The 25,125-nt window shown below is 45.3% G+C and overlaps 1 protein-coding gene across 1 annotated transcript in view; it reads right to left on the bottom strand.

The window, feature by feature from the left end:
- The window catches only part of TLL2 (tolloid like 2), a gene marked incomplete at its 5' end in the record, with an annotated part of 96,730 nt that overhangs the window by 33,088 nt on the left and 38,517 nt on the right, over positions 1–25,125 (bottom strand). The window contains 5 exons of the mRNA XM_080621657.1: positions 3,189–3,294; positions 3,593–3,771; positions 4,182–4,299; positions 6,234–6,404; positions 10,266–10,343. Coding sequence (XP_080477783.1) covers positions 3,189–3,294; positions 3,593–3,771; positions 4,182–4,299; positions 6,234–6,404; positions 10,266–10,343 — 652 coding nt within the window. The remainder of the gene's footprint in view (positions 1–3,188; positions 3,295–3,592; positions 3,772–4,181; positions 4,300–6,233; positions 6,405–10,265; positions 10,344–25,125) is intronic.

Raw genomic sequence — 25,125 nt, 5'->3', positions numbered from 1 at the left:
AGCAGTAAGTATAGTTCCTCTCATTTTACATTCAAAGGAACTGAGAATAGGGAAGAGTCTTTCTGGCCTAAACCACACAGGTTCCAGCAGTCCCATGCTGTCCAAACAGCGTCTGCTTAACAACACTTACGATGTTAAGCTGCACATTTGGTGAGTGTCTCTAAGAGCACCAATACTTTGACTCACAAATCAATAAACACCACGCAGACATCATTAAACAGAGTAGCTAACGACTAACACCCTAACCATTGAATAAGATACCTAACCTATCCTTCCAGAGGTAGGAAAATAACCCAGGAATCTTGGATGCTCCATTGTTCTGCTGTTCAGGCATGGGCAGAACATGCATTACCTGCCCAATGCAGGGGTAAGTCAAGCACAACAACTGATCAATGCTACCAGCTAAGAACAACAGAGTTTGAGAAGAGATACTCTCAAGAATCATTAGCATCTGCTAATCTGCCTGAATGTGTAAAGCATCATGCAAACGCTATGAAGTTATCAACTGATCTCAATAAATGCTGAACATTCACTGTTCCGTCTGAGGGCACTAGATACAGGTGCTTAAACACCACTCAAGGAAGCAGATACCCAAGGCAGATTACGCACTCAGCTGCAGGCAATTTGTCCCAATTCTGTCTTTACATTCCCTTGTGCACAAGAGAGGCAGTAACTCCAGACACTAAAACCTGTGAAGGATGTGCATACATCTTGTACAGGATTAGTACGGTGTGTTGCAAATACATCAAGGAGATGTCCCTTGACACACAGGCAGTGCTACCTGTGTCCTGATTTGAACACGAGCTTTGCAGAGGTCATGTTTTGTAACTCCAGGCTATGCTGCCATGTCTACTAGCAAGAGACTTAGTGAATTAAGGTGACCCACGATTTGCTTAGGGCTCTGCAGAGGTTTAAATTTTCTTATTGTTAAGCTGCCACTTATGGGTCTTAACAGCTGTAAAAGAAATTGTTTAATGAGACAGCAACATTCAATTTAATTTGCTGCCATGTCTGTAAGGAATGCACCAGGAAATAAAAGCCTGCAACCACATTCTGCAAAGCAGACAACTTATTTTCTGACACAGAACAGAAATTCCCATTATAAAAAATTGTTACTGTTGCCATTACAGTCTCTTGTGCCACACTCCTATTCCTATTAGCTACAGACACTAATGAGAGATTTGTTTTGCTGTGAACTGAAAATGAGGAGTGACCCAGGATTTGCAGCAGCGTTTGACCGTGGCAAACACCACATGACTTGCTGTCAACATTCACAAGAGTTAAAAACATCAAGGTTGTGCTAAGTGCTATGTAAGAGTTGCTTCAAGACAAGTCACAGATACTACTCTGTGTCCTTCACTTCCTCTTCCACTCACACCCCACCTCCACTGGTGCGGTGCTGGGGTACCATCTTTTTCCTACATGGACTTTCTAGTGTCTGCTAATGTATTAACACTCACTACAGCCCTTCCCTTGGGTCATGCAGTGGCTACCTCCCATACCTAGCCACCGATCTTAATGAAATTTTCACGAACTTGTTGTCTTCATGGGGTGTATGCTTTTGTCAGCTTGGGTTGCAATTGGCCAGCACTTGCAAAACTCAGTAAGGTGGGAAGGAGATACACATGCACTCACAGATTTCTACTGATCAGTCAAAGTAAGCATCACTCTCCTTAGGTGAGCAGATGTCAAGAAAGGTCTTGGTAAAGTAAAAGCCTGTTCCCAGAACTGCCTATTTATGGTGAGAACACAATCAGCCCACAGAGGCACTTAGTGCTCAGTTCAATTACTGCACAAAGACTGTGACTGGGGTGAGGGTGGGTTACAGAGACAAAGGACTTAAAGAAAACAGATTTAAAAATCCTATTAAGCACCAATTTAAATTTAGAAAGATTCTTGCCATTTTTATCCCTTTTTGGCCCAGCAGTGTTCTGAAGGACCCTGGTTTTCAAGAGACACAAACTCAAAGGCATCTACAATATAAATGGCAGTAATAACTTAATCCCGCTTTTGTGCAAGACAGTTCTAACCATTTAGAGTCTAGCAAATGCTGGAAGGATCCAGCAGATGCCTCAAGGGAAGAAAAACTGTTTGCTTTAGGTATCTGATCCAAAGAAATCTCTGAAGGCTGCAAAGCATTCTTGCCCAGCCACCATTTCTTCCTGCCAGAGCAAGCAGCATTTCAGCAAGTTTGATCATTTTCCCTTAGTTGACATGAAGCTTCAGAAACAAAAGCACAAAACAATAGGTTTGGCACTTCCATATGACTGGGGAATGAGAAAATTTAAAAAGTGCAAAGACACCTTTAATTTTTGCAACAAAAAGTTCTCAGGAGTGTGAATATTTGTGCTCTGCCTCCCATCCCCCCTACTCCTGACATGTAGTGGTGGAAAGCTCTTTAGAAGGAGCAGTAGTGGGATTTATGAAAAATAATGCAGCCAAATGAAGCTGGTCACACAGTAACTCTCATTCCAAATCCAGAACATAACTAATTACGTTCATTTCACGTCTCTATCCAGTAAGGCTGCTTGATCAGAAAATCCCTCCGTCTGGAGGGGCGAGATAGGAGTCAAGGGCAAACAGTGTGCACAGAAATTGGTTAGTTAGTTAAGCCAGGACTGAAAACTCCTCCATGAAGAATCCAGTCACCCAGAACTATAGAGGTACAGAGGCCATGATTTAAAGCACGCACGTAAATGGCTAAAAAAAATACCAAAGTAATTAAAGATCATGATCTAGAGTTTAAATTCTCCCTTCGCAAAGCTGCTATAGACTCTGAAGGCAATATTGTGATTCTAAAGCATGAGCTGGACAACCAAGAGATTCAAAGCTGGTTTTAGCATTGCCCTCCTTGCATGTGGGCAGATACACACAGGCATACATACATGCTTTGCAACCTTTCTGCCTGGAAAGGTTGCAAAACATGTTAACATGGCTTTGGAAGGTCTCTGAGATTAACAACACTGGGTGGATATAGTGGGAAGGAGAAAACAGGAATACACCATACCTCTCTTCACCCATCTTGCTTTTTCACGTATTTTTCAAGCTTTGCAATGCAGCAGAGCTCACTGCATCTTCCACATATCTCTGCAATAGATCATAGGCCTCCTTCTGCACTCTATGTATCCCACAGAGTGAATTACAACTAATGAAAATACTCCCAATGACATGTAACCTTGGATCATCACCTGGAGAATGTGTTCCTAGCATAATGCATGATGCTGTCGAAGTCGTAGGTCTCTCCCAGCGAGTTCACTTCCCCAGCTTCCATCTTTAAAAAGTTGTACTCCTGTCCTATGGTGCCAAACACAAAGGGCAAAAAACAAATCACTTAAAAACAAACAAGCAAAAAACCCTCTTCCACCTCTGGTAGCCTAGAATGAAAGGGATATACTCCTACGTTCCAACAATTCCAGATGGACATCCAAAATCTCTAGTCACCCAACCATTTTGACCTTACTCTAGGCAAGGACTAGCTATATTTTTTCTTCTCCATCCCAGCTCATAGACTACTAGGGTTTTCTAGAAGTCCAGCAAGAAATGTTTCCACTCACCCAAAAGCCAGGTGGAATAACCTAAAGTGCTATTTTACCTTGCTGTATGTTCTCTCTGATAATCGTGACATGCTGGTCCCTGTCAGGCCGTGTGTGCTCATGCCAGAAACCCACCACATGACCCAGCTCATGAGCCACAATACCAAACTTGTCACAGTTCTTTCCAATGGATATAGCCTGAGGGCCCCCTCCTCGGCGACCCACATATGAGCAACATCTGGAAAAGAAAACCCACAAATTCATGAGCAAATCAGTAAACTGAGGAAGTCTGAGCTGTAAAAACAGAGGATGGCATCTGGCAGGGTCCAGGACAGGCCAGTTGCATATACTATATGTACCTACATGTGTGTGTATGTATAAAGAAAATATTTAAGTGTATACCAGTAAAAATGCATATATACCACTAAGTGTTAACCCAGGGAAAAGAATTCAGCAAGGCTTAGCACCTTCTTCTGAGCAAATACTAAATTATCCTGGCAATCCATGCTGTGACAGGTGCATCTCTGTGACAGATTCCCCCAGGTAGCCATTGGTCTATTTTGACCAGATCTGGACTTACAAAGCCATTTGTCAAAGAAAGGGATGTTTGCAACACACGTAACTGCAGGTAATATGTGTGTCACTTACCCACATGTTCTGTATGTGAACACAATGAAACTCTCTTCATTGGTTCTCTCCACAAATGTCACACAAGTGTGCTTCTCCCAGTGTCTCATTGCTTGCTTAAAGATAGCTCTTTGGGTTCCTGAAAAGGAAAACCAAGAAAAGCAAACAGTGAAGGCCTGGCTTTCTGGAAAATCTCTAGTGGACTTCATCAGGATAGAGGAACAGTCAATCTTTCCAACAGTCAATCTTACACCTGCAAACACCTCTAGGTATCTGGGACCTACTTCCTATTTACTGTATCATCCTTTCCTCTCCTTGTGCTTGATGAATTAATTGCTCTAATTAAAAAGGTAGCAAACTTGGTTAAGCACATTGATATTTCTGCATTGAGAAATGTCACCTCACTATGTAGAAGTCATTCTGACAAAGCTGCTTGTTGATCTGATCTGTGCACCAGCTGCTTAGTGGTGTGCCGAATTTACTCTCATGGCGCAATGTACCATGACCACACACATCTTTCAAGACCCAGAAACCTCATGAGTGCTACAGATGTTCCTCAAAACTAACACAAAGCTGTCGTCAGGCAGTTGATCTTCGAAATTAGAAGCAAGAATTATATAGAAGCTAGAGGCAGTCTCAGGGCAGTATAAGAAGGTGTAGAGATACACTGCCCTATGCTTGAACTGAGGGAAAGCTCATCTGTGAAGCAGGGTATTATGCCTGTTTTACACTTGCAAGAAGACAGGAAACAGAACATCCCCTCCCCAGGGAATGGGCTACCTCCAGCAGTCACTCAGTAGCACCCAGAACAGCCATTCAGAGAGCTGGGCAGCGATGCCCCAGTGGTACACAGCCTAAGGCGGCTTTCCTACGGTATTGTCTTTCCAGCAGAGCCTCTGGTACACGCAGGGCTGCAGAGCAGGCTGCCACTCTTAAGAGGGACTAGAGAGTGGAGAAAGGCCCAGAAGTACATCAGGAAGCCACAAGGAATAGAGAGATGCACTCCAGCGTGGGATTAAGCTGAGGCAAAACACCAAATTGGACGCAAGAGAACTGTCCTACAGCAAGAGCTGCTTCTTACAGAGTCTCCCAAATGGAAGGATGGCATTACCTGCTCTGGACTGGTTAGGGCAGTGGGGCACATGTAAGACAGAGACCACTCTCTCATCAGACCCTGAGAGACGGGATGGCTGTTCTCTGACAAGCGTGGGGGGACAGGCTACTCCATATCCTGCCAGGTTGCATAAGCCCCTCCCTTTGTAGGAGGGGAACAAACCGTTCCACTGGGGCTTTGCAGACTTCTGGCAGCAGTGTGGGAGCTGGGACAAAGTACATCATGGGAGCCCAAGGCAATAAGGCCTACTGGATCCTAGTGGGAGATGGTGGAGGCAGCCTGGGGGAGACAGGAAGGAGCTGGCTTCACTGAGGCACTTTGTCATCCATGAGTCAAGAAAATAAATCCTGTGGGGAACCACTGAGCTATGGAGAGGTGGTCTGCTTCGCATGAGGCACAGACAAGTGATATGCTGCACCCCAAAAGACACCTTAGTCTGGACAGTGCCCAGGAGATGCTACAAAGATCCTGGAAAGGATACTTTGGAGAGCTCCTCATCCACCATGGGACACAGCTGACTACTCCTCCCCTTCACACACCTACAGGAGACCCTGCAGTTGGTACCCAAAAAACAGCAGGTCAGGAAGCAGAGTGCTCAGGGAAAGTTCTCCAAGTGAGGATTCAGAAAGCAACCCAGGGTACTTCTGCTCCTGCTCTTCCAACAGCAGGGAGGACCCCTTTCTGGGAACACAGCGCGTGAGCACAACTCACAGATGATGGTGCCTGAAGCAATCAAGAAAAGTGACCAAGTCACCCAATTGTTTCTTGGACTCCAAGAGAAGAAACATCTCACTGCACACTTCAGTCTCAAGCCTCCACAGTGCACGATTCCTTGTGCAACCACATGCCCAATGTGCCCCAGGAGAGTTATTTGTGGGAAAACCCTGCTCCTGAGATCTCCCTCACATTTTGAGACACTCACCACTGACCAAACAGGGAACAAGGTTTTCACTACTGACCAGTGAAATTTCCTCCGATCACATAGGGAATGACTCCCCCTGGCCAGATCCTCTCAGCCCTGGATGTGGTTGCCCTGCGCACTCTGGGAGAGGAGCGTGCATCCATCCCAAACTCATCTTTATATTCCTTCCTCTTCGGCCTCCTTGCAAGCGTTGTGTTCTGCCTGCCGTCTGCAAGACACAGTGGCAACACTGTTTAAATCGTCTTTAGTTCCATGTGCAGCCCTCAGGTAATACCCTGGAGCTTCAGAAAAAGAAAAACAGAAAAAGTAAGATGTTAATCCAAATCAGAAACCATAGTCATATTTGCCAGTGCTTTGTATGGGACTTAGAGACAGTTAATCTGCAGTAACCTGGCCCTTCTTGTGTGGAGCATTCATACACACTATAACAAACCTACTCTCCCAGAGAAACACAAAGGGACACCCTTCCCTCTCCAACAGCTACTTCATACATGGCAACACAGCACTTAAACAAGGGGAACAAGAGGAAGGAGGGTTAAACAAGCCCAGAAGCCACTGTATATTCTCAACCCACCCTATTCATCCAGATCTGCAGGAAAAGGTTTCTTCTATGAGGGCTAGCTTCACAGCAGCAACAGCTACTCATTCGAGTTGGTCTCGGAGGAAGAAAATAAGGCCCTTAGACTGAAACCTATACTCAAGGCCGAAATGTACTACATTAAAGCACTTGTTTTCACATGCTAGACCTTGGGTGGTTTAGAAACATACTGATCAGTCTCTGCTGGAGGAGGGATACTCAGGGTGAAAAACCTGAGACATTCTATACTTAGCACAAATCTCCATCCATGCTGAATCTCTTCATTTTAATGGAAGGGGCGAAAATACAAAAGGGAAAGTAGAACATGTCTCATTTCTTGCTAAAAAGGCAGAAGAGCCCTGCTTGTGTGGTGCTCCGTGCTGGTCGTAAAACCTGCCTGAGGATTCACACAGGCTTCTAGGCAGACCCTGTATTTTAGCCTGCTCCCGTGCTGCTGCAGCTCTGCTCAGATACTGGTTATGCTCACACATTACACTTGAACGTGGTGTGGGTCTGACCCAGCAGAAAATACGCTCCATTCAGAGCTTTCTGGCTGCTTGCCCCCATTTGCTGTGCCATGGGTGACCCAAAATCTCCAAGCAACTGTAGACCGGCTGGGCTTTACTAGCATGTGTAACGACTGTGTAGACACCACATCTTAAATAAGCTGCCTGTATTGCACAGCCAACTCCTCAGCTGGACTTGGGCAGAGGAATAATAGAGTACAAGGGTTGCTACACCTGCAGAGAGTGCTCACCTAAAGGGTCACACCACGGGGAACTCTGGTCATCTCCAGAGGCAGCACTGGTGGTGGTGGCAGCTCCTCGGTGCTGGTGATCTCTCTGAAGCTCCAAGAGGAGAGATCTAAGCTCGATTTGTGGTCTTGTGATTTATATGGAAATCAGCAAGATGGGCTACAGCTTTGCATCCCAAGTCAGGGACATGGGCTGCCAGGTGATGAAAAAGCACAAGCCCTGCAGAGACCTTCCTCCAGTGACTAGATAGCTCCCATTCATCCCTGCAGCGGAAGCACTGGTAAGCAAACCACTACTGTCAAGGCTGAGGGAATCAAAACAATGGGAAGGAAATTAAGGCAGTGCAGGGTGACGGAAGGAATGAACTTCAAACCCTCCTTTCCTGCTTCACCAGGTCCAGCCCTTCATGCTGAAGGCCTTGCCCTGAGCTGTAGGACAAACCTGGGAATTTGCCTTTTGTTCCTTTTCCTCCTGAGCACATCCCTGGCATACCGGATACACCTAGCATTTCAGAAGCTGCCCTTTCCCCAAACCAGCTGCTGGACCTGGAAGGCAGGTGCTCTGGGACTGGTGGCTCCCTCGATGAAATAAGAACCACCCTCCCCTTCTTTTCATACACATATCCCACAGATGTACTGCAGCTGCATTACAAGGGCTGCAGCTGGAGTAGGGGAGAGGTCTCGAGACAGTAGTCTCATGGAAACCTGTCTCTCAGTCACAAACTGCTCCTTGGGCTGCTCAGAATCTGCATGGTTTTGCGCATAGACAGCTCTTGCCAGCAAAGCCAAGTGAGAAGTCATTAGCCCCACATTCTCCTTCACCTGGAGTTCTGCACAGAGGACCCTGGGTCCACGCTTCTGCCCCACCAACGCTTCTGTTCCTTCGTAGCCACACATTTTCTTGTGTGAATTCTCTGCACCAGTCCTGCAGCAGCTCTTGACTGCTCCTGATTCCTGCTGAAATTTTCTGCCTTTAACAACTTAGATTTGCAGTGGGTCCTTGAAGAGGCCTGACACACCCTCCTAGCAGGGACCTGGGGAACGCAGGCAGCAGATGCCATACCACCATGGGACAGAAGAAATCTGGACAGCATGCTTGAGGAAGCACTGCTTACAGTCACTACCAAGTGGCATGCATGAAGAGGGTTTCTTCAGTGAAAAATAAAGCCATGCAGCCTTTCTAATGCTTAGTCTACCTGGACATAACTCTCTTACTGACTTGTACTATCGCTAAGCCTGGGACAACTGAGATCCTTTCATAAAATCCCCCCTCTCTGCATGATGAACAGCACTCGGAGGTTTCTGCACACCCGCTGTGGGTGGGAGACTCTTTGCACTGCCCAGAGCCCAGGCAGTTCTCTGCACCTGCAACATGCCATAAACCAGTCCTTGCTGCTCTCTGAAACTCACTCAAGAGTCTCTTGGACTCATCTGAACAGCAGAGACAGCCCAGCTTTATGCCAGCAGCAGCACTAGCCCATCTCTAAGTGGAAACAGGCCACCAGAAGCACCAACACAGCTTTGCAAGCAGAAGCACCTTCCTCAAGTACTCTTGCCCACTGCTTCACTGCCTCACGCCTGCCACCAGCTCAGGAGACATAAGCAGCTCTGATGAGGAAATACAGCACTGGGCTATGAACACAGGAGCCACAAGTACAAATGTCTCTCTCCTGCACTAACCCACTATAGGGTTCTCTGCCTCAATGCCTTTGTCTATACATGGAAAACAACAGTCCCTCCTGCACACAGTGGGTTGCAAACATCTTGCATAGAACTGGGCAACCCTGAGGGAATGTTCAGGTCTGGACTGATCCTGTAAGCAACACCTTACCTACACAAATAAGAAAAACTCGGCCTGGCTGATAGCCCTGCTTCCCCAGCGGAAGAGGAGCTTAAACTGATTCAGCTGAAACATCCCTACAGCAGGGAGCAGCCGGCTAGCATTATGCTCTCTGCCTTGGAGTAAAATGTTTTTGCTGTCCTGGTGACAGTTGTAGCTACCTGTATGTGTTGGGTCTGGCAGGAATTGAGTTAACTTTCCTCATAGCAGCCCATAAAACACTGTGTTTTGGACTTGTGGTAAAAAAGTGTTGGTAACACACCAGTGTTCAAGCTATTGCTGAAAACTGCTTGCAAAGCATCAAGACTTTTTTATCCTTATTCTGCTGAGCCCTGTCCACTCCCCAGGCAAGTAGACATGGGATTGGCAAGAAGCTGGGAGAGAATGCAGCTGGGATAAACTGACCGAAATTGGCTAAATGGGTATCCCATACTGTGTGTCATCATGATTAGCAATAAGATCTGCTGGGTTTTGGCTCCCAAGATACCTATTGCTCAGAAACTGCCTGGGCATCAGTCTGCTTGTGGGTAGGGGTGAGCAGTTGCCTTTATATCACTTGGATTGGGGGGGGGTCCCCTTTTTCCTTCACTTATTAAACTGTATCTCAACCAAAGAGTTTTCTCACTTTTGCTTTTCCTGCTCTCTCACCTATCCTCCCAGAGGAGGGGGGTAGTGACCAAGCAGCTGTGTGGGTGCTTGGCTTGGGTCAACACACCACACTGTACAAGGCAAACCCAGCCTTGCAGAGTCCATCAACAGCAACAAATGCAGATGCCTGGGCAGGGCTGGTCTCCCAGGCACAGAGGCACACAGATGTACACAGGACAAACATGGTTTTACAGGGGATAAAAAAGTAAATAAAAAAATACCCAAAAGTCTGGGTGGGGTACCACATTACCCTTTTTAACTGCTTTGTTACTACGATCGGTTGCAGTGGCATTCTCACTTGACATAAGAGACTGTTCTCCCAGGCCTCCTGCAAAGGAAAGAAGAGCAGAGACATCTGGTGAGTTGGCTGGCAGAGCTCTGACATCGGAAGGACAGCAGCTATCAGTGATGCCTTCTTGGGGCCGGCTGGCCTCAGAAACTGGCTGCTTTTCCTACACAAGGTGCAGGGACTAAGAGCACAATAAAGCTAGGCTCTTTTCCTCGATTTGTTCCCAGCCTACAGTGACACTTTCCAACTCGTTACCACCCTGTACCTTAGTTTGGCCATACACTGAATAGGCAGAAAGTCTCTTCTAGGAAAGGCTAATTCCACAGAGCTTTACTGAGAAAAGGAGCTATACAAGACAGGTGCTAGCAATAATAAGTACCAAATGAAAACAGGTACACTGTCAGGAAAAAGATTAATATATATTCAGACAAATAGACTATTATCAACTTTCATACCTCTGGCCTGAACTCAGCTTAATCTGAAAATAAAAGTCCTTCTCTGTGATGCTAATTCGCACTGGCTACCAAAGCAGGAAGAATTGCAATGTTAGCTCCCAAGTATTTATTGTGTTTCATCCAGGACCAGCTGCTGCTCCCTTTTGGAAAAGCATGGGAACTGCTAGGCACAGGGAGGTCCCCAGCTTGTCCATGGAGGTGGCCCCTCCAGCTCAGTCACCAAAACAAAACTGGTAGGTCCACTCTGAGTGCCTCACTGCGTGCCTTTCCTATTTCCACACAGAAAATCAACTTACGAGGTTCCTGTGATGCACAAGACACCAAAGTGCTGGAGGAGGGATTTGACTGCTTAATGTCACAGCTATTTGGTACAGAAACCACAACAGTTCTATGGCAACTTTGTACCAGCACTGTGCCTAACCCTCTCCTTTCATCCAGACAGAACTGCTGCATCTTCTCCCCACCAGTGTGCTACATCAGAGCACTGCCCACAGCAGGGTGCAGGGGCTGCAGAGGTGTCTCCACCACGTTCAGCTGTCCAGCACACTCAGAGATAGGGCAGAGTAGGCTCAGTGCATCCAGAATCCTCCACCATAAGACGAAGCCAGCGAGAGATCCTAGCTCCTAATGAAAATCACATTGCTAGGGAATGGAGATGGAGACTCCTGTCTCTAGGCCATACTAGTCTTTTGACCGTTAAGGTACCATAATACTTGGCAGTAGCCCAAGTACTTCATTTTAGTTTTTCTGATGTATTGGATCTTCCCTCAATACCAGATCCATTCGGCCACAGAAAAAGATTTAAAATGTCACCCAGTGCCAGAAACTGATTTAAAACAATAACTTGTTCACACTTCTGTTTCAAAGGACTTTAGAATAGTTCTGCCCACTGCAATGAAAAATACCAACTGTGCAAACTGACCTGTGCTGCAGGAAGCGAACTGAAATCTGCCTCCACTCAAATTGCTTGTTACCACTACAGTCTGATTTCTGTAAGTACTGTTAATCAAAGCAGTTTTCAGAGCACTGAAAAGCCCCTGAATTACGCATCTTCTGCCTTGATTTTGTAACTGTATTTTTCTGTTCACAAAATATTTTTTATTTCTTCCCGTCAGCTTCCTCTAAAATGCCTGTTTCAAAAACAAACTCCCCCAGTAGCAGCCAGTAAAGCAAAAGGAAAACTAAAAATAACCCAAAACCAAAGTAAAAAAAAAAAAAAACAAACCCAAACTCAGAGAGGCTAAATATTTCAAAAGGGTGAAAAAGCAGAGGCATTATCACAATATTGGTTTCCTGTGGTATTCTTCAGTTTCTTAAAAATGTCTACATGAATGCTTAATGCTTTTGTACCCTATCATAAAATCTGCCCAGGGATCTTCTGATTGTCCCACCAAGGGAGGAAACAACAGTCATGCAGCCTTGAGATTTGAATTCTATGTAGTACCAGCAGCTGCTGAGTGTAGGGAGGGTAGGAGCAATGAAAGATCATCCAGCAGCAAGAGAACCTTCAGGACAGGGACAGTAGAAGAAAACGCAGTGAAAGGGATAGAAAGATGGTTGGAAAATGTGGAAAGGGGAAGAGATAAGAACAAGGCTCTTCTTTCTATAGCTGTTTGTCTTCTAGGTTTCTTGGGCATTCCGTTTTGCAAGGTCCAACTTCGGAACACCAGAGAAGCCAGAAAGTAACTATAGAGAGAACCTGGGCAATAAGCCACTGTACAGTCACAAACCCAGTATGGAAAATCAACTGGCATCTCTTTGGCAGGAAAGCTCTCCATGGTGACTACAGTAGAAGGGAAAGCTCAAAAATCATAGAATCATAGAATCACAGAATAGTTAGGTTTGGAAAGGACCTTAAGATCATCAAGTTCCAACCCCCCTGCCATGGGCAGGGACACCTCACGCTAAACCATGTCATAGAATCACAGAATAGTTAGGGTTGGAAAGGACCTTAAGATCATCTAGTTCCAATCTCCCTACCATGGGCAGGGACACCCCACACTAAACCATGCCACCCAAGGCTCTGTCCAACCTGGCCTTGAACACCACCAGGGATGGAGCATTCACTGCTTCCTTGGGCAACCCATTCCAGTGCCTCACCACCCTCACAGTGAAGAACTTCTTATATCTAATCTAAACTTCCCCTGTTTAAGTTTGAACCTGTAAATGATGCCTACATAGTGAGAAAGCACAACACATGAGACAGCAAAATGTATAACAGATAAATAAAACTGGCCCAGACTACATCTGCAGCCTTAAAAAGGTGGTGCTGACCACTGCTGTCCCCCTCCCTCCTTCCCCATCTTGGAATTGTGGATCTCCTGTGAGCAGAAGGAAGGCTGAATGAGTTGATCTCTGCAGAGGTATTAGCAAGAGCAAGTTTCTACAGTCTCGGTGGCAAGGTAAAGCACAAAAAGCATGGTCAACCACCATATGTAGAAGGGGAGATACTGTATCAAGCAACATTGCTGGATGTAGTGTGGACACTTCCAAGAGGGATGTCCCACTTTCAAGACAACTGGACATTTTCCAACCCCTAAACCAGTCTTGTTCTGCTAGCTGTAAAACTATCCCTGTGCTCTGGAGCTGGCTTCTTGCAAATCCTTCTCCAGCCCCTCCAAAGGGGCAAGAACAGGGGAAAAAATCCATCTCTGACACTTTAGAGGATGGTATCAAATTCTGCATCTCCAGCATTATACTACTTAGAATATCGGGGATGATGAAAGACAGCAACAAAGTGAACCAGAGGAAAATAAAATACCCAGACCCTCAGCTGACTATAGATTAAAGTTTCCTAGTCCAAGAGACACACTAAATCAGGGGATTGTCTCCCAGAGGAAGTGCCATAGTTTAACAGAGCTTGGCTGGACAAAAGCCACTAGATGTGTGAACAAGAACAAGCCTGATTCAACAAGATGGATTGCTCTGAACTCTATCACTCTTTTCCAGCCTCAATGTCCCATCCTAAGATTACCCTTTGTTTTCTTTCATGCCCAGTCCTCGTCACTTCCTTAAGCCCAAGCTCAACAAAAGTTCCTCTTCTCAGTTGAATATTACATCCCCAGGACTTCTCACACCCTTCCTCCCCCCTTCCCCCCCAAAGTATGCTATTCTTCACACAATATCCCTTTCCATTTAAAGGCAACCTTAACCAGCCATTCACCACCAGAATTATTAAGGCATGTGGTCTTTGCTGAAGCAAAGAATAATTTTGTATTTCTAAATAAATGTAGCTTGCTTCCAGCCACAAACAGATTGCTTCTTAATTGAACTTGGGAGGTGAATTATATGGTGAATTAGGAAAAAAGAACAACTCTGTATTTAGTGAATTGTTCCCCTAAGAGGGAGCTGTATGGGATTGAATTGCAAATGATGGCACCAAACCCTACAGCCAGGCCCCTCTCCTGCACCCAAGCTGCTGACCTCTGCCGTGCTGCAGTGTCATTTGCACAGACTGCTTTTCCGAGCTGTGAGCACATTCTTTCCCAGAGATCAGTGCAAGCCTTGGTTTCTTATGCAAAGGAGATGTTTGAATAAACTAGTGTGACTAATGAAATCTACAACATCTTTGCATATTTTGTCTCATTGAAGCTGATGAAAAGGGAGAGCACTACACAAAGGCCAGATATGGGTGTGCAGATATATCACATATTTTCAAACATCACTAATCTCACTAGCACAGACAAGGAGCACTCATACCCTTCTCTCCCACAGACGTGTTTTTGAATCATACATGAGAATTTTGGAAGATCCTGTTCTGATTCACTTGATCGTTTAGACATTTCCTATCCTTATGACAACTAGGTAAAGCACAAAGATTACAGTGACTTGACAAATATTTAGTCCTCTTCTCTGATTCTTCCCAAGAGAAAGCTAATGCAGGATCCTAGCAAAACAAAGATAAGTAACTGATGTGCCATAACCAATAAATAAGGAATCCAGGAAATACACTTTGCATCTGGAAGCAGTTACACAAAGGTTTCAGGCAATGTGTGGCTCCTGTTGCCCTCTTAACATGTTCCTGAAGTTGTACCTCTCTGTTGGACTATTCTGCCACATCCAAGAGCAGCATTACTGCTTCAGAGCATGAGATGCTCGTATATGTGTTTCAGGCTATTATCATTAGAAACACTGAAGAGAATGGAGATTTTCAGTTTGACACAATGCTCCACGGAAAACCAACAGGATAATAAAAAGTCAGGCTTGGTCTACTGCTTACAGTAACCCCTAATGAGATAAGCAAAACAGAGTTGACTTTTCTGGGTTTTAATATATATCCAGCACTTAATAAGACCTCCAAGATCACTTTCATCCTCAGTACTTCCCACCTGCTGGTGTGCCAGACCAGCCATCATCTTTCTCCAGCCTGGCTGTTCAAGCTTTGTCTGCTTCTCCCACAACCAGGCATGATACAGACTTTGTTAGATCATGCCTCCATGCAGAGAGCTGCACTAGAAATCTTAAGCTCTTTTAACTCCCACATTTTTGTGATTCAGTCCTCCCTAACGATTTTTCCTGCTTTACAGCTACAACCCCAGCAGGACACTTCTGGACTCCCTAACTAGATAACTTAGTTTCTGTGCATGACCTGGCAGGGAATACACAAGAGGTTCTCTGCCCAGGCTGGGAATATTTCATCTTCTACCTACAGCACACTTGTACAGCAACTTATTTTTCTGTTTCCCACAGACTAGCACTGCCAAGGGAGCTTGGCTCACTGAAATAAATGTCCAGTAGCTTAAATGCACCATAAATCTGATATAAATCCACCACACTTGTAACCCTGGCTGAAGAACAGGTGCCTAAATTGTTTGCAGGAACTAGAGGGGCAGCCTGAGGTGGTAAGTAAGAGTCCAGTGAAGCAGAAAGCAGCAGGCTGCAGCATTGTTGGGAAGAAAGCAGTTTCTCCTGCTCTTCCAGAAGAGGAAAACAAAAATCTAATTTTGTCAAAAGAAGTCAAAGTTGTTCAGCTGGAACCAAACCAAAAGACAATTTATGAAGAGAGAGTGCACACAAAGCATGCCATCAAAACTGTACTGTTTGCAGCTCCCTTGTACCACTAGCACAGAACAAAAGCTGCATAACCTAGTGAAAGAGCAGGGAGCAGACTCCATTCAGTACCAATACTTCCCACAAGACAGAGTGGGACTAGAAGAAGTAGTAATATATTAGACCTGAAAATTCGTCTTCTGCAAGATGCAGCTTAGGGTTGAAGGCATTTATTTCTGTGCTATATTCTTCCTTTTTTTCCAAAATCATAGAGTCCCATTAAAATCAAAACATCCCACTTTCAGAGCAGTTCCAAGCCAGGATAATTTTTCCTCTCCATACGAATGAAGGCTCTCTCCATGTTCACTGGATCTCCTCTTCCTTCCCTGGTTGTCCACACAGGGAAAGAGCTCCATAGCTGGACACAGAAGGTAGCTATCACCACTAAGTTCATCACCTCTATTGAGGACAAAGGAGCACTAAGGACTTTGCTGGGGTCTCTTATTTTTGTATTTAGCAGAGCTACTGTGACTGTACACATTATCTGGTCTCAGGTGGATCAAATAACTGCAAGACTTTTTCTAGTGCATTTTATGGTGGAGGAAAGGCCATTTCAGAGCTGTGACACAACCCAGGGAAAAAAGCATCAAAAAATACATTTTAAAAATTAACAATTTCGTCTCCCCTGCCTATGCCTCAAAACACCTCACTTTCATAGTCTCATTCAATATATAAGCTAGTCACATGCTACAGCTTAAACACTGGATTTCAAACAGAGGCTACAATGAAGCATCAACAAAACCAAGAAACGAAGGTCACATTTAACTGTCCACTGTCTGACAACTGAACTGTCACTGTTCAGAGCTTCAGTTCTGCTGAACTCTGTCATATCTTGACCAGCAGATAAGCTTCTGGAAGAACAGGGTAAGTCAAACGTGATGTTACATACTGCTTTTTAACTTCCTCATTAACCAGTGGTCAAGAAGTTTTTAGCATAGAAAAAACTATTGCACTGGATTTTCTAACCACAGAGAAAGCGATGATTTTATTAAAAGCAAGCTCTGCTGGGAAAACGCATTCAGAATATGGAACAGATGTTTCCCAGAGCTGGTGGAGAGTCTATAGCGAGAACCTTTCATAAAGCCCTGGGCCCTGGAGATCTGAGCAAATGATTTGAGATAGATCCTTCAGCATTTCCTGTCAGTGGAATAGCTGAAGTTCCCTCAATTTACTTAAAGAAAAATAAATTAAAGAGGAGAAGAATTCTGAACCCCAAATTCCCTGCAGGAATCTGTTTTTCATATTCAGAGTAAGCTGACTAGCTGCAATAACTCAGGAGAGTCCCAGGGTCCAAAGGCTTGACAAGCAGATGTGTCATCTCCACATCAGCTCTGCAAATGCTTGTGCACAGCGAGGACACTGGCCTCCCAGGGAAGTTCATGAGAGGAGGAAGGCGAACACAGCTAAACAAACACAAGGCTGCCACAAACATCAGCTGCAAAGCATTTAATGCACCAAGCCCTTTTGCTGGCCAGCCATGTTTGGCATGGCACAGCAGGCAGAGCAGAAGCATAGTGTAGGCATACCTCAACACCCTGTGTTTTCCCAGGGCAGTCCCTGCCGTTCTGTAAGTGGCAGCATCACTTTTATTCTGCTATGCATCCTTTTGAAAGAAGGCATTGCAAGAAATGAGACAACCTGACCCAAGCTCTCCACCAACCTTTCAACTGAGAGTCAATGTTTAAGGTAGCAATGCTATCTGAAGACAAGGGAGGACTGAGAACACTGGAAGAGGCCTTTTCCCACAGGCTGTAACAACCACCTCTGTCCACTGGGGTGGAAAGACAGATGAGAGAGAAAAGCAAGTAAAAAAGGTTACCTACAACCTGTGTCATGTCACTGATTTCTTCCAGTAAGAAGGAGTCCTGCAAGGCCCTGTCTTACAGTGCTTTTACTGTGGCAAGTGAAAATGAAAAGCTGAAGTGAGTACACAGGTACTTTGTCTCTGCTGTATGGCCAGGTCCCCACACACAGTGTGCAGCAGCACATAAAAGCAGTAATGTTGTCGTGATAACAAGTACCCCCACACAGCCTATTGCACTTGATTTCTTGTCAACCTGAGATCAAAATCTATTTCTAACAGGTGTCTGCCTCTCCACCATACTCCTCTCGATTCACAATAATCCACCTCCTTCCCTGTCTCTCCTTTCAAAGGGAAGGCAAACAAATGAAGTTGCAGGTGAGAAGGAATCTGTAAGAGTTGGCTTGGGTTCACCAATTACTCTTCTAACAGGCAGTATAAACCCTCCTGGTCCCCCTCTGCTAACACCCCTTTCCCTCTGACCTACACAGTCTAATTGCTTCAGCTTCAGCCTACTCTGGGCCCCTTTGGGCACAGCCATGCCAGGCTCCCTGCATTGCCTTGCAGCATCCCCATGCCCCATTCCAGCTGTGGGCTCCCAGTCAGATCCCAGGGCTCTCCACAGCTTGGCCAGACCACTCTTCCCACTCAGCCTTCCTAATCCTTTTGTCTTCCCCTACCTTGTTTATACTGGATAAAAATTAACTCAAAATGAAACACACTACACTGGAAGCTAAATTATGCTTGAATGCAATTAAAACTCCTTCCATAGAGAGTATGTGGTGCAGCACAGAGACCTTTCTTCCAGCTTGCTTTCTGCCTGGATATTCAGACCCTTACAATCCTGGAGCTTCTTGGAGAGTTTCTGGTGCTGCCTTAGCCCCCAGGAGCCTGTACCACCTTTAACAGACAGTTGAGCAACCTAAGAAGATATAGCCGAGACACCCCATCTGCTTGGTTACCTACCAGCTCCACCACAGCTCACTTAAAGGACACTCCAAATGGACTGCCAACAGCAGAGAAACTGAGGCATGAGCCAGCACTGAGGCAGAAGGACAAGTGGGGCTTGGAAAGCTTTGGGAGCACAAGCCAAACATGGCCACTGCTGGGAGGTCTTAGGCCACATCCAGCACTAAGGTCCCGGCTCTTTGTTGAAACAGATGCTCAAATCATATGCAGTCATTAAAGAAGCCATGGGGGAGCGGTGGGGAATAGTGGCAGAGGAGCTTTCCTTGCTGCAGCGAGCTGCCCACTGAGAGCTGCTGGCAGAGAAGCTGCCCCATCCATCCCAGGGACAGCTGCAGTTTGGTGGGGGAGTCAGGTCTCAAACCCAACCCACTCTCTGCCACTAATGCCAGCATTCAGCAACACCATCAACTGTAAAAAAAGAGTGGCTAATCCTCTCCCCAGCACAGCCTATTTTTGCACACATTGCACACTATCTTCTCCTCTCTAGGAAGTGGAACAGCAAGATAATCTGAATATTTCCTTCTGCTTCTGATCTTTGCCCCACAGAAACTTGTTACCCATTCCCCAGGGCTGTCCAAGTCACCATCTGGCCTCAAAACTACAGCGGTAAACACAGTCCAGCAATTCAGCCTAAAACTAATTTGCTTTCTTTCCCCACTTGACAGCTGAATAAATACTTTGTCCTTGCCATTTGAAAAGGGGAGCCGCAGCGAAGGGGTTTTTGTCCACTGCAGCTACAAGCACCAGCCTTCTTTCCAAATTAGGCCTAAACAAGTAGCTCAAAGTGAACACATTTATTCCACAAATGTAACCCCTTTCTGTTCACAATCAAACACGAGCAGTTTACAACTTCTAATTTATTTGTTGTTTGCTATTATCCATCAAGCCATTTTGTCTACGGATTGTTTCTTGGACCTGCCAGCTATTTCACTGAACAGGGTAAGCAACTTCTATTTTGTGGGCATAGCAACATCCCTGCTTGAAAGGAGAGAGCCAGAGGGTCAAGGCATCCAAGCCATCCCTGCAGAGTGACCATCCTGCCATGACTTCTGTCAGAGCTTGTTAGACCCTACCATTTCTGCCTTCAAATTCATTTGCTAAAACACAAGGCAGGCTACACATTTCAGGCAAATTCAGTTCTTCATTTGAGCAAGTATTCCAATAAATCAGGTTTTTTCCCAGCTCTGAAACAAATGCATGATTTAGGCAATTCTGCAGTTATTGGCTAAGCACTGTCAAAGTTTACCATTAGGGTAATGGATTTAACATCCAATGTAATTTCCATATGGATAAACTGATCTTGTTGAGTACATTTGCCCATGTGTTCCCTGCATCACAGCTAATTAATATAAAGCTATTTAATAACCTCCACTTAAACACAAAAGACTATTCAGACTCTTCTGGCATCAGTAAAAGGAACAGCCTCCCAGTGTGTTACACCAGCTGTAGACAAGAGCTAAAGAAAATTTAGTTAAGAGTGATCAAGAGCAAGACAGTCATGAACACAAATCAGGCGTTACAAATGCTCTATATGGTGACTATCGCAGCTCCTTAAAGGGTTAATATTGCCATCTACCTCCAACTTCCATGTGCTTGAGATGTGTCCTAAAAAGAACTTAGGGGATAGGGAAGGTACATTGGCAGCCAGTCAGGCAAAGTCAAGCAAGGAGCAGCAGAGATTCAGCATTGTCCATGCAGCAACACTGTGCCCAAAGCCGCAGCTATGCCCAAAGCTGATGGCATCATGTTGAATAGGAAGGAGCTATAGAAACAGACTGTTTCGAAGCAGCTTCAAACATGGCCTCATACATAATTTCTGCAGATGTCTCTTTGGGTACTTAAAGAAAGTTAATTGCTCATTAACAAAATCCAAGCAGATTAATTTCTGATGTGCAGCATTTGACAAGAGTGATACAGTGTTTCTGCCTTCCTGGCTGATTTCTGAAGGAAGCATATGAATTGGACTCACAGGATAAACACAACCAAAGTTTCCACTCAGAATGAAAAAGTGGCAGAGTTTGAAATAGCTGGGGATTTTCCTTACAATGGAGAAAGCTTTACTGCTTGTGTGGATTAATTTGAGCAATATTGCAGAGCTCATAAAATCACTAAAAGAAAAGCTATGTAAGGCTGAATGTGGACTGCACAACGTTTCTGCACAGCAGAAATAAAACCACTTATTTTGACAGGTGGGAAGCCACCATCCAGAAAACTTGATTTCAGGGAACAGTGCATTTACAAAACACGCTTCGTGGTGCATGTGACCAGCTGCCACCGGGAACCTGGACAAGAGGAAAAAGTACATCCTACTCCACAGGGAATGCAGGGCTGTGTCATCCAGGCTGTGCTCTGACAAGGGCCAGGTGGTATCTTCACCTATTGGTTGGGACTCTCTTCACCCTGCCCTGCACAACATTTATGACAAGCAAAGGTGAAAAAAGAGATAGAATTTACTTGTGATGAGTGAAGCATTTTTCTGCTTGTCACAAGCCAAGTTTGGAACACCGCAGCCCAGTATGTGAAGGAACACTGTAAGCCCCACTGGTCTCAAATGGTTTTTAAGCAATATATTGTACTGGAAGGACCCCCATCCAAAGAAAATGGGAGGCTGCATACCTCTTGGTGGAACAGGTGGAGCAAAATCCGTAGAACCTCTTGTTGCTACTCAGGCATATCACAAGCAGTACCTTACTGCCTACGGAGGCAGTGGACAGCCCTCCATTAACATCTGATGTTAACTCAACATTATCTAGCACTCAAGGACCACCCTCTCCTGCATCATACTTCAAGGTCAGATAGGGACTGTACAAAACTCAGCGAAAGTAGGAACAAAAACAACACTGGGAAGCAGATGTAACAGTAAGACAGCACTTGTCAGCACATGACACACCTCTCCATGAGTATTTCCTAAGGGAGAAGTCTGAGGGGGCATGTAAGGAAAAGAAGAAACTCCCTTTGGTGAACACAGGAAGGCAAAATTTACCTAACACACCAAACCCTCTCTGGGCAGTGGGCAAAGTGAAAATGCCTCCTGATGGAGGAGAATGCAACCCTCTGGACAAGGGGGAAGGGGCTCTTGGACAACCCAAGGATGAGCAGGAATCTCTAAAGTAGAAGAGCTGAACATGCAACACAGAGGAAATTGGATGAATCCCTTGCACATACAAGGGCAGGAGCAAAGAAATAAGCTGCTGCTCTGCATTTCTCTTGTGCCCCCACACTGAACAGCTGGTGGAATTCTTCCTTATTGGAAGCAAGCAATGTGGAAAGGGCAAAAGAGCCCCGCCAAAAACACAAAGCTGGCCTGTGCTGTGCTTTTGGAAGTGTGAGATGCAAAGCCCTCGAGAGCAGAGTCTGTGCCTGTGAACTGAGCTGCAGCTCAGTGGATGGACCAGCATATGTGCCTTGCAATCGCCCCACAGGCACTGTCCACTGACAGATCAATCCAGTAGCAAGCTTAGAACAAGCAGACGTGCCTAACAAATCAACTTCCCCGCTCCTGACAGCCATGCTGTCCTGACGCAGGACCACTTCTTGAACACCGCAAGGGAGATCTGTCCTCTTTGCACATATAGACATCCCATGCTTTGGCACATTTACTTGATCACCTTCTCTCCTCTCCTACTGTCAGGCACCAGACTGGCAGATTCTGTTCCTGTAACTAGTAAAATGGCATTGCTAAAGTCAGCAATAAGAGAGAAAAATCCATCTCAACATTTTCCAAAATGGACTTCAAATTGGCACTCGGGAATAAAAAAAGAAAATATCAACCCTAAAGATTAGCATTTGCTCGCAATGGGAATTAGAAGATTGATCAGCAATAGTCAAGGGTCATGGGCTTTGTAGACAATTATCTTTATGCTGGAGAAAGGCAGGTCTGAGAAGGTTGCAATAGGGTTGCAAGACTAGGCTAGAATGGAAAAAACACAGTATTTGCTTTTCTGCAAAGAGAGGATCACCGTCTTACTGCACAGAAATGTGGAACTGGGAAAGGGGATAACTCAGAAAAACAGTGTGAATAAGAGCATCCTCAGCCATAGAGGACTTACCCAGTTCTTCCAAAGGGGAGCTCCTGCCTTGCCTTAGCAAACTACAGAACTGTAGGAAATTCATTTCATGGCTGTCTGCTCTGGGAAAAGTCCTGACTGAATGGATTCAAAAGGTAAACATTGGGGCTAGTCACAGAAAAATCATTTGGCACAGCTAAACAAACCTCAGCATCAGGCCAAGCATCAGGCACTTGGCACCTACCTTTCCACAGAGGGGGCTGAGGCTCCTCTTCCTGTTAAGCGGCTGCATGGACTGAAAAGAGACATCCCTGGAGTGCACATCACATGCTGTGGAAAACTGAAAGAAGGTATGCAAACAGATGGACAGAGCCCTCAGACAGGTCTCTTGGAACAGAGATATTCCTCTACCCACATAAGAGGAAGCAACCTTCACTAAAGATTTCCCAGTGGAAGCACAGACCCCTGTAGAGAGTTCACAGATGTGGGTTATGTTACAGCATGTACATAGTTATTTGCATTGTTCCTGGCCACTTACAACCAATACAACTCACATTAAGTTAGCACAACCCATAGATTTGCTCTAAGTCTAAATTAATGGAAGGTTAGGCCCTAGGCAGCCCTGAATCCACTAGTTCTGAAGTCCATCCCTTCTACCCTTAGCCAAGTGCCACTACAGCAAGCACCAAACGTGAGTTAGAGGGAAAAAACAGCTCTGAGCTTGGCATGCACGTGCCAAGTCAGCTGAAATTTAACAGTCTCTCCTTCAAATCCATAAATCACATCTTCTCCAGTATTTCAGATAGTCATGGTCTAAAATCCCTGGATTTTTCATTCTTCTAGAGGTGCATTTTGCACTAACTTAAATTTCACTAGAAACAAATCAGTAGCATCAAAAAGGAAGTAATGTGCAGCACTATTAGTAGCCACAGCCCCTAGACTGAGCAACCTCTCACAAAGTGAAGCAGCAGAAGCCCCGCTTGAGACTGCTTCCAGCACCTTAGGGAGATTTCTTATTCCAGCACCTTAGGGAGATGTCTTATTCTCCACCCCGAGGCTAAACAGCACAACTCTTAGCAGGAGAGCTGCACCCCATCAATCTGTCCTACAAGCAACTCCAGCTCACATAGGAATCAACCAGAGAGCAGAGAAATATGTTTTGGGTCTGACAGCCCACCTCAGGTGAATTAAAAGTTGCTATGTAACTTGAAAAGCACTGCAGTGATCCCGCCTACACCACACAGTCTTTCATGTGTGCTCTTACACAGGAGCGCACATTCTTCTGCTCCCTTTCAGATTCCTTCAAGGTTTGCTTCCATGCTCCAAAGCAGTTTCTGCACACTGGACTGAAACCTGTGATTTCTGGATTGCTACAAAAAAAAAAGTTATGAGCCAGTCCTGAAACAGGAAAAGCGACCAGGGGCATTCCAAAGCAAGATAAAGCAAAGCAGCCTGCTGCAGATGTGGGCCTCATGCAGATCTGGTGAAGCATCTGGCTGCCTGCATTTTCACAGCATGCTCAAAACCAGCGGAGCTACTGTGTGCCAACAAACCTACTCCCTGCTCTTATTAAGAGAAGGTTTAATGCAGAACTCCTGCCTAGCTTGTTTGCCAGAGAATAACATACACAAATTTGCTGTCAGAGCCTTCAGCCATTCACAGCAGCCGCTGTTTCCCCTCTGATTTCACTGGAAATCCTGGGATCAAATATACTCCCATCCCAGCTGCACTGTTATGTGAAGTATTACTTTAGCTAGCAAAGATGCTCTGTAAATCCTCCCTGCCACTCATTTGTGGTAGTGTGAAAGCCTCATGAAGGCCCTCAAGCCATAAGCCAGAAAAAAACTCTCAGAATCAGAGGCAAAGAGGACCTGTTTTGACTGTTCTTGAAAAGCATTCTTGGCGGCACTGGGATGCAGAGTCAGTGCCTCAGCAGCAAGCCCAGCACAGCATGGCACTGCTGAGGGCAGCCAGACTCCCATGTGCCTTTTGGTCTGCTGGTGCCAAACCCAGAAAAGACAAACTTGTCTTTCTCACTCACAGAAGTGCCTTTCAGGACTAGAAACTGCCTCCATGATACAAAAATCAGGAAAAGGGGTAATATATCAGAAAAGTCCTCTTAATCCCTAAGCTGCCTGAAAAGATTTAAATTAAACCCATTTGAATTAAATAGGCACATTCTTTCCACAGGCATAGCAAGAAAAGAAAAGGTCTTCTTCCTCTACAGCTAATGCTTCTGTAGATAAAGCAATAAAGCAAATCACCTTGCACCAGTGGACTCAATTGGGTACAAAACAGAAGTGACACTGTGCAGTTTCACAGCCTGTGGATCTTGTTTCCTATTTTGAAGCCATCCGTGGGCTCTAAGCAGCAGAGAAATCCTTAAAGCTTTGACTCAGGTTTCTTCTATGCTAAAATTGCATTGTAAAAGCAAATATTTTCACGGAACTTACAGAAAAAATCTATGGGAAACTTTTCAAAACTGTGAGTTCTTTGAAAAAAATCTTTCATCAAAGTAATTAGGCATTGGTAAAGCTTGG

This window comes from Psittacula echo (assembly GCF_963264785.1).
Source record: "Psittacula echo genome assembly, chromosome: 6".
Lineage (NCBI taxonomy): Eukaryota > Metazoa > Chordata > Aves > Psittaciformes > Psittacidae > Psittacula > Psittacula echo.
The sequence above is the reverse complement of the archived record's forward strand: the minus strand, read 5'-3'. Positions and strand labels throughout refer to the sequence as shown.